Source organism: Diospyros lotus, unplaced genomic scaffold (assembly GCF_014633365.1).
Source record: "Diospyros lotus cultivar Yz01 unplaced genomic scaffold, ASM1463336v1 superscaf1, whole genome shotgun sequence".
Taxonomy (NCBI): domain Eukaryota; kingdom Viridiplantae; phylum Streptophyta; class Magnoliopsida; order Ericales; family Ebenaceae; genus Diospyros; species Diospyros lotus.
The window spans coordinates 6,321,230-6,335,116 of NW_026267104.1; the positions used below are offsets into that span (position 1 = coordinate 6,321,230).

Consider the following 13,887-nt stretch of genomic DNA (forward strand, 5'->3'; position numbering starts at 1 on the left):
GGAGTTCGGAGGCGTTGGCTACCTCCGAACTCCAGAGTTTGGAGGCGTTGGGAGCCTCCGAAATCTAGAGTTCGGAGGTGTTGGGAGCCTCCGAAATCTAGAGTTCGGAGGCTCTCAATTTTTATTTCATATATTATATAATATAATATATTATATATTTTAATTTCTATTTTATATATTATATAATAAAATATATTACAGATTTCAATTTGCACGAACCCTCCACTATTTTAATTTGCAGTTAAGTTAATATAATGATATAATATGTATATAATACATATATATATATTATGATAATAATAATACTAATAATAATAATATTATTATTATTATTAAAATTACTACCTCCGAACTCTAGAGTTCGGAGGCGCTGGGAGCCTCCGAATTCTAGAGTTCGGAGGCTCCTAAAATATATAATATATTATATTATATATTTTTTTACACTTAATTTTGTATTTAAATATTGCAATAAAATAATTTAATTTTTAATACAAATAAATATATATATTTTACTTAATTTTTTTAATCTAATAACGGATTTTCCGAACTCCAGAGTTCGGAAAATCCGTTAGTTCCCCGAACTCCAGGGTTCGGGGAACATATTTTTTATTTTTTTATATTTTATATTTTATATAATTGTATTAACATATTTTATATTAACATTATATTAACATATTTTTTTATACTTAATTTTTATTTAAGTATTGGAATCGAATAATTTATTTTTTTTTAAAAAATAAATATATAATTTTTTGTTTAATTTTTTTTTATCTAACTATGATTTCCCGAATATGTGGGTTTAGGAAAATCCATAATTCCCCGAACTCATGGGTTCAGGGAACACATCTTTTATTTTTTTATATTTTATATTTTATGAAATTATATTAACATATTTTTTTAATATAATATATTTTATATTAACATTATCTTAACATATTTTTGTATACTTAATTTTTTTATATAAGTATTGGACTTGAATAATTTATTTTTTTAAAAATAAATACATATTTCTTCCTAAATTTTATTTAATATCATGTTGCCGAACTCCAAAGTTTGGGAAACACCATGTCTCCCGAACTCCAGGGTTCGGGGGATTTGGAATTCCCCGAACTCTGGGATTCGAGAAATCCCAGCTTCCCCGAACTTCAGCATTCGAGAAAGGCTAGCGTTCCCGAATGCCAGGTAGCCATTCACCAACATTCATCTCTTTAATATATTCAAATCTTAACAATTTCGATTCACAAAAACAAGCTTCACAATACACAAAAAATAGATGAAAATAAATAATCGCACACTATATATATATATATACAAAGACGCACATACATATATATACGCGCACACAGACACACAAACATATATTTATATATATATATATATATAGGAAGAGAGCTCAGTGGCCATGGCTGCCGAGCTTCATCAATATATATATATATATATATATAAACACACACATACATATATATACACGCACACATACATATAGATATATATATATATAGAGAGAAAGAGGAAGGAAGCTCGGCGGCTTCCCCGAACCCTGGAGTTCGGGGAGCTTGAAGCTCCCCGAACTCCAGCGTTCGGGGGACTTAAAGTCCCCAGAACGCTGGAGTTCGGGGAGCTTCAAGCTCCCCGAATTCCAGGGTTCGGGGGGAATGATTGATGAAGCTCGGCCGCCGAGCTTCCTTCCTATATATATATATATATATCTATATATATGTTTGTGTGCTTCTTTCTGTGTGCGTATATATATATCTGTGTGTGTGTATTTTTTGTTGTATTGATATTTTTTTTATTGTATTATATACATTAGATATGATAGTTTTTTGTTATATTGTCTTCGTTTTGGAAGAGATAGATGGCGGTTTTGAAAGGAATGAGTGGCGGGTAATTGATTGAGGAAGAAAGTGAATGTAAGGGTAAAAATGAGTTTTCAAAATAGGGTATTTTAGGTATATTAAAATATAGCTGCGAAGAGTAAAACTCTCGCTGTGAATAGAATTTCCCAAAGTAAAATTATGGGTGCGAATTAAATTTTCCTATAAAATACTGTGTGGGAGAGAGAGAGAGAGCGCTTCAAAACTGGTGACCCACCGGTGCCAAATTAGGTGCATAAAACAAGAACCCGCAAAGCCCACTCAGCACGATATGATATGCCCCCAATTCTGGACGCATTATTTGCAAGATCTCTCTATTCATCTACAAACCAAATCTCTGGCTTCAGGCTGTATTCAAGTGGAAGTGGTGGTGGTGGTGGTGGTGTTCAGGAAAACCCAAAACCTTTCATTCTCAAACAATGCATTGCTCTTTTGTTAACGTGCGCCTCTTCAAAGTACAAACTCAGGCAAATCCATGCCTTCTCTATCAGACATTGGGTCCCTCTCAGCAGCCCAGACATGGGCAAGCACCTCATCTTCAGACTCGTGTCTCTCTCAGGATCCATGGCTTATGCCCACCAAATCTTTACCCAAATCCAAAGCCCAAATATTTTCACTTGGAATACCATGATTAGAGGCTATGCCGAGAGCGAAAACCCGAGTCCAGGGCTTCATGTGTACCGGGAGATGCGTGTGAATTCCATTGAACCTGACACGCATACTTACCCTTTTCTTCTCAAAGCCGTTGCTAAGATTTTGAATGTTAGAGAGGGCGAGAAGGTTCACTCTGTTGCTGTGAGAAATGGGTTTGATTCGTCGGTCTTTGTTCAGAACACCTTGGTTCATATGTATGCTGCTTGCGGCCATGCTGAGAGTGCACATAAGGTGTTTGAGTTAATGCCCGACAGAAACCTTGTGACTTGGAATTCTGTGATTAATGGTTTTGCACTCAATGGGAGGCCCAATGAGGCTCTGACCCTTTACCGGGAAATGGGTTTAGATGGTGTTGAACCTGACGGGTTCACTATGGTTAGCTTGCTCACTGCTTGTGCGGAGCTTGGGGCCTTGGCATTGGGTAGGAGGACTCATGTTTTCATGTTGAAGGTTGGATTGAATGAGAATTCTCATGCTGCTAATGCTCTTTTGGACCTTTATGCAAAATGTGGAAGCATTAGGGAGGCAAGGAAGGTCTTTGATGAGATGGAAGACAGGAGTGTGGTTTCTTGGAATTCATTGATTGTTGGTTTGGCTGTGAATGGATTTGGAAAAGCAGCACTTGAGCTTTTCAAGGACTTGGAGAGACATGGATTGGTGCCCACAGAGATCACTTTTATAGGGGTGTTATACGCCTGCAGTCATTGTGGGATGGTCAACGAGGGCTTTGCTTATTTCCGGAGGATGACCGAAGAATTTGGAATCATGCCGAGGGTCGAACACCATGGTTGCATGGTTGATTTGTTGGGAAGGGCAGGGTTGTTGAAGAGGGCATATGAATACGTCCAGAGCATGCCAATGCAGCCTAATGCTGTAATTTGGAGGACCTTACTAGGTGCCTGCACAATGCATGGCGATTTGGCTCTCGGGGAGACTGCAAGAGCCCGACTTCTGCAATTAGAGCCTAAGCACAGTGGGGATTATGTCCTCCTCTCCAATCTTTATGCATCCGAGCAGCGCTGGACAGATGTGCAGAATGTAAGAAGGTCGATGCTGAAAGAAGGGGTGAAGAAAACACCGGGCTATAGCCTTGTGGAGCTAGGAAATTGCGTCTATGAATTTGTCATAGGAGATAAGTCTCATTCGCAAAGTGCAGAGATATACGCGATGCTGGAACAGATTGTGAAGCTATTGAAATCGGAAGGTTACGCGCCTCGTACAGCCAATGTGCTCGCAGACATAGAGGAAGAAGACAAGGAAACGGCATTATCATATCACAGTGAGAAGATTGCAATTGCTTTCATGCTCATTAACACGCCAGTTAGGACTCCTATTACCGTTGTGAAGAACCTGAGAGTGTGTGCAGATTGTCACCTTGCCATCAAACTCATCTCAAAGATTTACGATCGCGCGATTGTTGTGAGGGATCGCAGTCGGTTCCACCATTTTAGAGATGGACTTTGTTCCTGTAGGGATTACTGGTAAAATCATCTTCAAATGATTCTATTGTTGAAATAATTCAACAAAACAAACTTGTTTTTTATTTTTTGGCAGTGGTTCTCTATTTTGCCATTTTAGGCTGACTCCAATGGAGTTTCTTATTATGCTCCCTATTATATGTTGCACGTAATAATTTTTAAAATAATTTTTTTGTAGTTGTTTTTTTTGAAATATTTTTTTGTAGTGCAAAAATTATTTTTGATTAATTATTATTAAATAATAATGTGACAACTTTTAAATAAAATATTTAAAAAATAGTATAGCAAATTATGTTGTACGAAAACAAAAACGGGAAATGTTTTCGATACGAAATGGAAACGTGAAAATAATATTTTTCAGAAAAGTTAGGAAACGGAAATGCGAGATAAATTGTAATTTTTAAAAAATTTAGAGGTGTATGTAAAATTAATTTATAATTTATATACTATAAATTATATTAAGTTGTAAACCCTAGAATTGCATGTTAGTGTTCACTGATTTCTGCCCTGAGAAAGACCTACGTCGTTGCTTGCAGTCAACTTGTCTCACCACTTGTCGTCAACGCCGATCGTCACTTCTTCCTCTACCACCACCTCTCTCATTGTTGATGCGTCTCTCACCGTCGATCTCGCCTTTCTTATCGTTGACACGTCTCTACCATCTTCGCTCGCCTCTCACCCTCACCGTCGCACACCCCATCTCTGGCCTCATTGCCGCCACCTCACCTTTTAGTGCCCCAAGTTGCAGATATGGTGACCATTGTCTTCCTTGCTGTAGGTGACCATTGTCTTCATCTTTCACGCTGCAAGCGATTGTGGTTGTCGGAAACGTGTTTCCCACATTTTTTTGTAAATTGTGAAACCGTCTCAAAATGTTTCACAATTTACAAAAACACCCCAAAAACCGTTTCGAGTCGTCTTTGCCTGTTCCGTTCTTCATAGATGGTAGGTACTTTACACTTTATTTAAGGCACATACTATGTCATCATTTAATAATAATTATAAGGGCTTGTTATGTTGCCAACATCAAGCAACTCTTATGTTGCTAATGCAACTTGCAAATGTGGTTGGTGTGTGGGTCCCACATCTCCTGTAGGGTCATGGCCCTCTTTAATTTTGCATACATTGGGCCATAGAACAAAAGCAATAATTGTAGATAGAAAGATAAATAATTAAAACTAATTAATAATATAAAACTAAAAATATGGTCAAAATTGAGTGTAATTACACTTAATGTTTTAATATTTGAAGAATAAACCCAAATTAGAAATACGTACGAACCTATGATTTACGATACACATAAAACGAAATGAAAAACAGATACTATATGAAACAGAAATGAATAAATATTATTTTTAAAAAAGATAAGAAACGGAAATGAGTAAATAAAGAAATATTGGGGTTTTTTTTGTAAATATAAATTTTAATATACAAAATTATAAAAAATAGTTATTTAATTTAAAAATAAATATAAATTCAATAATGCATTTAAATAAATTTAGAAAATAAATTATAGAAAAAAAATAAAAATTTGAGTTAGAGACAACAAATATTTAATTTCTATTTGTGGAAATGAATTTTCAAAACGAAAATGCATTTTTGATATTTTTTATATTATAAAATAGTTACAAAAACTTTTTAAAATTGCAAAAGCAGCGCTGAAACATTTTTTGATGTTTTGAAAACAAAAACTTTTCAAAAATATCGAAACAACACTTCTAAAAAGATTTTGTGCATCATAACTTAGGATGAGAAATAATATATTTTTTTAAATAATATTATTTATCTAAACTGAAGATAGATTTTTAATATAATTGGCATATTTTCATTAAATAATAAAAATGTGTAAGTGTTCACATTTTTTGTACACCTTTTCATTCTCTAATGAAAAAATATCATCTAGATTGAAAATCCATATAGATAAATAGTATTACTCATATTTTTTACAAGAATTTTCATTTTTCGGATTAAAAAATTACAAGAAGGAACCTCCGAAACTCCGAATTTGCGGCGGGTAGACCGCGAAAAATCTGGCGCGGCCAAAAATTCAAACTTCAAGCAAATTCGTCGCGCTAAACGTTCCCTCTTCTCCCCGCTCTCTTTCTTTGTACTCATCATTTTCTGGTCTTCTCTACATTCAATTTCAGAGTTACACACAGATCGACAGTAATCGGGAAAAATGGCGGATTACTCTCAGTTGGAGAGAATGGGCCGAGAACTCAAATGCCCCATCTGGTAAATCTCCGTCGTACCCTTCGATTTTGTTTTTAATTCATGGTTGTTCAAGTTTTTCTGTACGTGGGACTGATTTTACTTGGCGTTGGGGATTGTTGGGAATTGATGATATTTGGATGTTGATGCAGCTTGAGCCTGCTCAACTCTGCGGTGTCTCTCTCTTGCAACCACGTGTTCTGCAAGTAAGTTCTTCTGATTCGATTTCAAACAGGGAAACACAAATATAATGTTCAAATTTTTACAAGCGTGCACCTGATGCTTGGTCTTTGGTTTTTCAGCCCGTGTATTGAAAAATCCATGAAATCAGCTTCCAGTTGTCCTGTTTGTAAGGTTCCATATGGACGCAGAGGTATCTTTCATACCTCGTTATTTCTTCTGTTACTACAAGTGCAATACAATTGGAGTTATTTTGGCTCTTGGATTAAATTTGTGTCAAAGGAATTATTTGACGCCAACTCTGTCAACTTGTAATCGGGTAATTCAAAATGTATTGTTAAAATTTAAATTTCTGGGAAGAAAAAGAAAAAAAAAAAATCTATAGCCATTAACAAATGACATTGGGTAGGAAGAATCTGCAAGTGCATTTCAGGTCTACTGATGGTATTGATTACTTTAGTGTGTAAATCTTAAAGCAGCTTTAAAGTGTTAGTGTGCCTAGAATCATGGAAATTTTAATGCGCAAAAAGTGTAGCCGAAGTGCATTGACACTCACTGAGTATAAACTTCAACAGAAAGATTCATGACAAGTTGGAAATAGCATTGTAGAAGGAGAAGTTGGGGTGGCACCGTCAGTGGATCTGGCCATGTGCCGTGCAGATGACTGATTGCGCCAGAAGAAATGACATTTTTTTAGTAAAATTAACGGGTATAGGCAAAAACGTGTTTGAGATGGAGAAGACACAAGGGTCTATAATTTTTGGGAAATGCCTGGAACATCTTTATTGTGGAAAAGGATTTGGGCAGCTTATTCAAAAAGTGGTGAAATAATGCTCCATTGAATTGAATTTCTCATATGATGTTGAATGATTCTTGCTTACCCTAGTGGGAATCATGGATGGTGCCAAATTACAATATTGTTGGGAAAGGGTCATTTGTGTCGTTAAACACTTGCTCTTAAGGTGCTAAAACAAGTTTTATTGACTAACATGTTCAAAATGTAGGAGGACTTGTAGCTGATTTCCAATCACTAATGTCCATATTGTTCACATAGTTTTTTTGTTGCACAGTTTTATGTATTTATTTTTACACCAACTAAATAGTATTTTTGTCTGCAGAGGTTCGTCCTGCCCCTCATATGGATAACCTAGTAAGCATTTACAAAAACATGGAAGAGGCTTCAGGTGCCAATATATTTGTAACTCAAAATGCACCTTCAAATAAAATTTCAGGTATGTGTTATACAACGGTTTGAAAGATGCAAAATCAAAATTCAACTTAGACCTTAAGCAGGTTCCTGTTTGAGCAGTTACTTTGATAGATAACATGTCCACTGTGTTATCTGCCATTTATCTTTGAATTGTATTATTGTTTCTTTTTACCAATTTTGTGAACCGACAAATACAATTCAGTTATTTTACCTGGCTTCTTAGTACTGTGAATAGTGCCTGTTCTTCCCTCTTTCCTTAATGTTGCATGTTTTCCAGTTGGAAAGTATGACATTGAATGAGCTCAATGTCTCCAATGTTTGTTTATTCTTCTTAATTTACAAAACATTCTATAACTATAGCACATTAAAAGATTTGTTTTTTGTTAGTTGTTATTACAGTAGCGGCTCACTTACACTAATTTATCAGTCCAACTGTTGAGGTATTATATCGTATATTTGGAACTTATATTCCATTTAAGGTTGCAGGTAGTAATTAAATATAATGTAATCCTATATTTTTTATTTACTAATAAAGTGAAGGAATGATTTTGTGGATGTAGGCACAACTTGTTGAACTACTGAAATCTTGCGTTCATTACTGTTTTTGGTGTCATTTATCTTTTCTGTGCAAGAGTTTGAAAATAGTTCAGGTCACAGGTGTGACATTCTCTGTTAGCATCCTTTTCAGTATAAACTTTATCTTTTGCAATAGGAAATGCTATGTGCAATCAAATAAGAAATGTGTCTAATAGTTGTGTTTTAGAATTAAGTGTCAGTGTTAAGTCCCCTTTTAAGTAATTATTCTTTTTTTTTCCCCCTGGTTATAGTAGATGGCTCGGATCAAGCTGGGAATGGTAGAAATCGTGGAAGAGAAAAAATTGATAGAAGAAGCCAACAGACAGACAGGAAACAGGGAAGTTTTAAAAGAATGTGCTCAAAGCCTGCACTAAAGACTAGCCAAGAGAATTCTGATTTGGATCCTGCAAAACCATCCTTTCCAACAAAGAAAAGGGTTCAGCTCCCACAATATCCTCCTTCGAGGACTGCTGAACAGCAGACAACATCTAAAAGTAGATCTAGTGGAATTGCAGAAGTTCAGCCACCAAAGAATTCAGATGTGTTAACAGAAAAAATAGCTGTAAAGGAAAAAGGAGAATTGGCTTTTACCCCATTTTTTTGGTTGAGAGATGATGAGGATGTAGAAAAGTTAAGTCAGCAGACAGATGGTGATCAGAACATGGATACACCACTAATTGATGCTCCTTGCTTCAGTGACATAAAGGACTCAGATGATGAAACCCTATCTCAAAGGGGCCAAAATGTAAGTATCCAATTATTTATGAGTTTGTACTTGGCCTTAGATCTGGAATATGCAGTGAAATATTTTGGGTCATTGTCTTGCCTAGGAAATAAGTTCTTATTTTTCACTGATGCATGGCTCAGACCAGAATACAATGAGAGGCTGGATTAGTGGACAATGTTCTTAGGCCATTGTTGCCAATTCCTAAATGTGCATAATTTCTTAAAGGGACTGCCGGCAGATCTACTGGCTTGTAGCAAGGGCCAAATTTTCTGGTTCTGATGCAATTAGCATGTGTGTTCTAAGAGGGACTTGGATGATCATTTATTTAATTAACTTTATGTTTGAAACTAAGATTTGTTGAGGAAAATAATGGAAAATTAGGAAAAGAAATTAAAGGAACAGGATCCAAATTTATCTTTTGCATCTCTGTCTGAGCTAGATATTAGAAGTGAATGAATCAATTATTGTCCAGAAAATAACTTTTTTTTGCTTGATTATTCATAAAAGATGTACACACAGAAAAGGCCTTTCCTTAGACATCCATACATAATTCATTAAATGCAGGGGGGAGGAAATACCACATCTGATAATGCTGATTACTTTGAGAGTGAGATGTTTGAATGGACACAGAGACCTTGCTCACCTGAACTTTGTTCCAGTCCCATGAAAATACAGGTATGTCCACGTATGCATTGACAATATAAAAAAATATATCAATTGCATTGTCTTTCTAGTGTATTTTTAATTCCCTTTTATAGTTAATTCATCATCCAGTTGACAATTTCATTGTGAAATGCATGTTGGAGATATTGATAAATTCAAGTAAACAAAATGCAAACTATTAGTTTCTTTTGCCTTGTTCATCTAACTGTTACTAAATTTTGTTGCAAAATGCAGGCTGATACTGATGAATACAATACCATTCAGGTAAAAGAATGCAACTTATCATTGCAGACAAAACCCACAACTGGAAAATATGGAACTGAAAACACAGAAAATGTGTTTCCCAAACAGAAAACCAATGATGCAGAAGCAAGCTTAGCTGGTTTATCCTCTTCAGGAATTAACACTACTAACATTGACAATAGAATTAAAAAGTCCAACAAGTGTGGCAGGAAGGTGAGTGTAAGAACAAAAAGGAAACAAGCTAAGAGACCCATAGATGAAGTTCGTGGAGTTCAAGCTGACCCAAACAAAGTGGTTGAAGGTGCTGCATCTGAGAAGAAATGTCACGATAACATTAATTTGTTAAATTTAAAAGAAAAAACGCATAGGAGAGTTAAGAAAGTTATGTGTGAGAATGTTGCAGTACGATGTCTACAGGAAAATGTTTCTGCTTTATCCATTGGAAAAAATAGTCTGAATGGTAATAACAGGACCATTTCAGAATTGCCAGCTGCATTAGATTGTAGCAGCATGGAGACAAATGATCAGAAACAGAGGGATTGCCCTAAAGGATCCAAAATTAACACCACAAACAATACACAATGTGATCAGAAGCTGAGCAACTCTAAAAGGCAAAAAGTCTTCAATGATGATATTCTGAAGGATAATAGCTTGGTTAATAGCATTCAGTATGGTTCTAACATGGTTTCTGAAAAGAGCACTCAACCCTCATACAATTCCCAAGTTCGAGTTTTGCAGAATTCTGCAGCAGAGAAGGCTCTGCCTGATTCTTTCAGACTGTTATTGCATAAATGTGAGAATGTTCCTAGCAAAATTGAATGTGCTTTCTGTCATTCTACAGAAGAATCTCAGGTATCACAAGTCTCTTTCAAGTGGTCTTCTCTACAAGTGTATGTCATTTGTGACAGTCTTTTGGTTCATTCAATGTGCATTTGCTTCTGTTAACCTGCATATTTAATTACAGGCGTCAGGAGTCATGGTTCACTATCTCAATGGCAAGCCAGTTGCAGCAGATTATAGTGGTGGCCAAAAGATCATACATGCACATAGGAATTGTGTGGAATGGTATACATTCTATTAAATGATATGAAAAGAACTAATTTTGAATTTCTCTATTTATATTCCATTGTATAACTCTGCATGCGACTCAATTTTTGTTGCCGGCTTGAACCAAATCAATGTTGGTAACTTGGTACCATGATTCAGGGCGTGCATTCAACCCTGTCTAAGTTGTTGAGACGAATTTTTGTGATTGGATATTCTTGTTCAAATGTGTTTGAATAATCCAGATAAGGCTTACTAAAGCTGATAAAACTGGTATATTCTGATAGCAATGAACTTGCATTTTTATCTGTAATTTCATTGCAACTCCACGATTTTGCCCACTGAAAAGTTACTTATCCCTTTGGCATTAGTAAGCTCTCAGGGAAAAAAGTCCTTGATTATCTTAAATTGCTTGTATTGTTTTGTTGTGGTGGATCCTCCCTTTCACATTTGACATCATTGCTTGTCTACTTATTTGGAGACATGCACAGGGCTCCTAATGTGTATTTTGAAGATGATATTGCCATCAACCTGGATGCTGAATTATCACGAAGTCGAAGGATTAAATGCTGTTGCTGTGATATCAGAGGGGCAGCTCTCGGGTGTTATGAGAAAAGCTGTCGCAAGAGCTTCCATGTTCCTTGTGCGAAGTTAATCCAACAATGTCGTTGGGATAATGTATGTCTTTCATATATGTGAATAAACTATAGAACACTACGGTAAAAAGGCTAATTTTTTTTTCTTGCTACAGGATAACTTTGTTATGTTATGCCCCATTCATTCTTCTTCTAAGCTTCCTAATGAGATATCAGCATCTCAGATCAAAAGGAAACAGAAATGCACCTCAAAAAGGTATCTTGACATTTCTTTTGAATGGACCTTGAATTTTTGTTGAACTGATTTGAAAGCAGATATGTGGTACGGATTTTTTACATCCCTTTCTAAATTACACTTTTATTTCTCAGGCCATCTCAATCCCACCAACCAGAAGTTGCTTCAAAAGATGGTAGCACTGGTCAGCAGTGGAATTCTCATGGATTGTCATCTCGAAAACTGATCCTCTGTTGTTCAGCTCTCACAAGTGAAGAAAAGGTGAAATAAGCATCTGATTGTTACTCCTGAACTTACAGGATTAAGAGTGCTTCATTGTTTTGTTGACTTTATAGCTGGAATGCAGGAAATCGTTTCCAAGTTTGAGAGATTATCTGGGGTTATGGTACTAAAAAATTGGAATTCCAGAGTCACCCATGTTGTTGCGTCTACGGATGAGAACGGAGCTTGCAGAAGAACCCTCAAAATTTTGATGGGAATCTTAGAGGGGAAGTGGATCCTAAGTATTGAGTGTCAGTAACTGTCTCTTCAATCAGTGAATATTTTTGTCTTAGCCAATGCAATGTGGAGATTACCATAAAGTCATGTTTTGCTATGAATAGCACCTATTTTTAACTCTTTTTCTTTCTTTCTTTCTGTTGTTTCAGGGATTAAGGTCTGCATGAAGGCCATGGAACCTGTTAATGAGCAGCCTTATGAAATTGCTCTCGACATCCATGGAATCAGGGATGGTCCTCGACTTGGAAGATTGAGAGTTCTGAACAAGGTGATTTTCTATTCTAGAAGTCCATGTTAACAATTCAAGATTGTTGAATGGAATTTGACCCTTCTAATGAAAAAAATGTCATATCCACTTGGTCTAGGGTAACTCACCAAACAGTTATACCATAATTGCTGCTTTGACCCTTAGGTGAAAAGATCGGAATCCCATCACTCATAAGAAATGTTAAGTTTCCATTAGTCAATGAACTAATTGTGAGTATTACTTGAATAGCTGAACATAATGCTTTGTGCAATTAGTGGACTTCATAAGAAGTCTCTTAACACTCAGATTTCCCAAATATTTTTTCTCAATACATTTAGTATTGTTCTTCCAATCAGTTTAGGCAGCAATCTCTAGATTTAGTTAGTTTCCATTCGGTGACCTTTCTTCCCGCATGCAAAGTGGCTCAAAATATTTAAATGGCAGTGGCATGGAATGTGAAGTACACATTTGGTTTGTCATTTCAGATTGTGCTCTATGTCTTGAAATACAGAATACAAGACGAAATGCACAAAGCTTGGTAAAATATTTGCCCATGTGAAACTTAAAATAACCGAGTTTTCTTCTTGCAGCAACCAAATCTGTTCGAGAAGTGTGAATTCTATTTTACAGGAGAATTTGCACCTTCATACAAGGGTTACCTACATGATCTCATAATTGCAGCTGGGGGGGCTGTTCTGCAACGGAAACCCATTTCAAGTGTCCAAGAATTTGCTTCATCTGGAAAGAAAACATCATCAACCTTCATCATTTTCAGCCTCGAGCTGCCGGATAAGTGTGACCCCGACCAGAAAAATTCAATTCTCAAACTGAGGCGGTTAGATGCTGAAGCTTTAGCAAGCTCCACTAGAGCCACAGTGGCAAGCAACTCATGGATTTTGGACAGCATTGCTGCTTGTAAGTTGCAAAACCTTGCAGAATACTAACCGATTGCAGGAGATTATCATCTTTCATCAGTTCTACAGTCTTGTATCAGTAAGTTCTGGTTTGGTGTAGTTATGAGGTTATCTCTTCAGCACTGTTGGAGGAAGCTCATGTAAATTGTTGAGAAAAAAAACAAAAAACCAGGCAAAGATTGGGTAACTTTCTTTTTGGATCATGTTGAAGAACCCATCTGTTCCAGAAAATTTTTATGATTATATCACCCGATAGTGAGGATGTGTGTAATTTTCATTCTAGTAAAATGTGATATTTGTCCATTGGCTACAGGACAACTTGGCTTGATGCCAAGATTTATTCATGTTGTCCTATGATGCTAAAATATAATGAAAAATAATCATTATCCGTGAACCGTGTCCTTACAACTTCTGAATCAGTCAAAGGTCGAAAACTGAACTTCAATTGTGATATTTGTGCATATTGCTGTGCAATTATTTCTTTTGTCAGTTTTTGAGCTTAGAATTTCAGAACATATTTAAAAGGAGAAGAAT

General features: G+C 36.0%; 2 protein-coding genes across 4 annotated transcripts; both read left to right on the top strand.

The window, feature by feature from the left end:
- The first annotated feature begins 2,085 nt into the window (after positions 1–2,085).
- On the top strand, positions 2,086–4,074 carry LOC127793163 (pentatricopeptide repeat-containing protein At4g21065-like). Its single transcript, XM_052323948.1, has one exon. The coding sequence runs from the start codon at positions 2,154–2,156 to the stop codon at positions 4,014–4,016; it is 1,863 nt and encodes a 620-aa protein (XP_052179908.1). The 5' UTR covers positions 2,086–2,153; the 3' UTR covers positions 4,017–4,074.
- Positions 4,075–6,094: 2,020 nt separating this feature from the next.
- LOC127792827 (protein BREAST CANCER SUSCEPTIBILITY 1 homolog) lies at positions 6,095–13,739 on the top strand. Of its 3 annotated transcripts, none has more exons than XM_052323433.1 (14): positions 6,095–6,244; positions 6,373–6,426; positions 6,523–6,593; positions 7,519–7,632; positions 8,438–8,931; positions 9,478–9,588; positions 9,811–10,671; positions 10,784–10,884; positions 11,355–11,541; positions 11,615–11,715; positions 11,829–11,955; positions 12,041–12,206; positions 12,342–12,460; positions 13,030–13,739. In XM_052323433.1, exons 1-14 carry the CDS (start codon positions 6,189–6,191, stop codon positions 13,381–13,383), a joined length of 2,916 nt encoding a protein of 971 aa, XP_052179393.1. In that variant the 5' UTR covers positions 6,095–6,188; the 3' UTR covers positions 13,384–13,739. The 3 variants fall into 3 exon arrangements, with proteins under 3 accessions (XP_052179393.1, XP_052179394.1, XP_052179395.1); XM_052323434.1 differs by having other exon boundaries at positions 6,096–6,244; positions 8,441–8,931; XM_052323435.1 differs by having other exon boundaries at positions 6,227–6,244; positions 6,552–6,593.
- Positions 13,740–13,887: the final 148 nt, after the last annotated feature.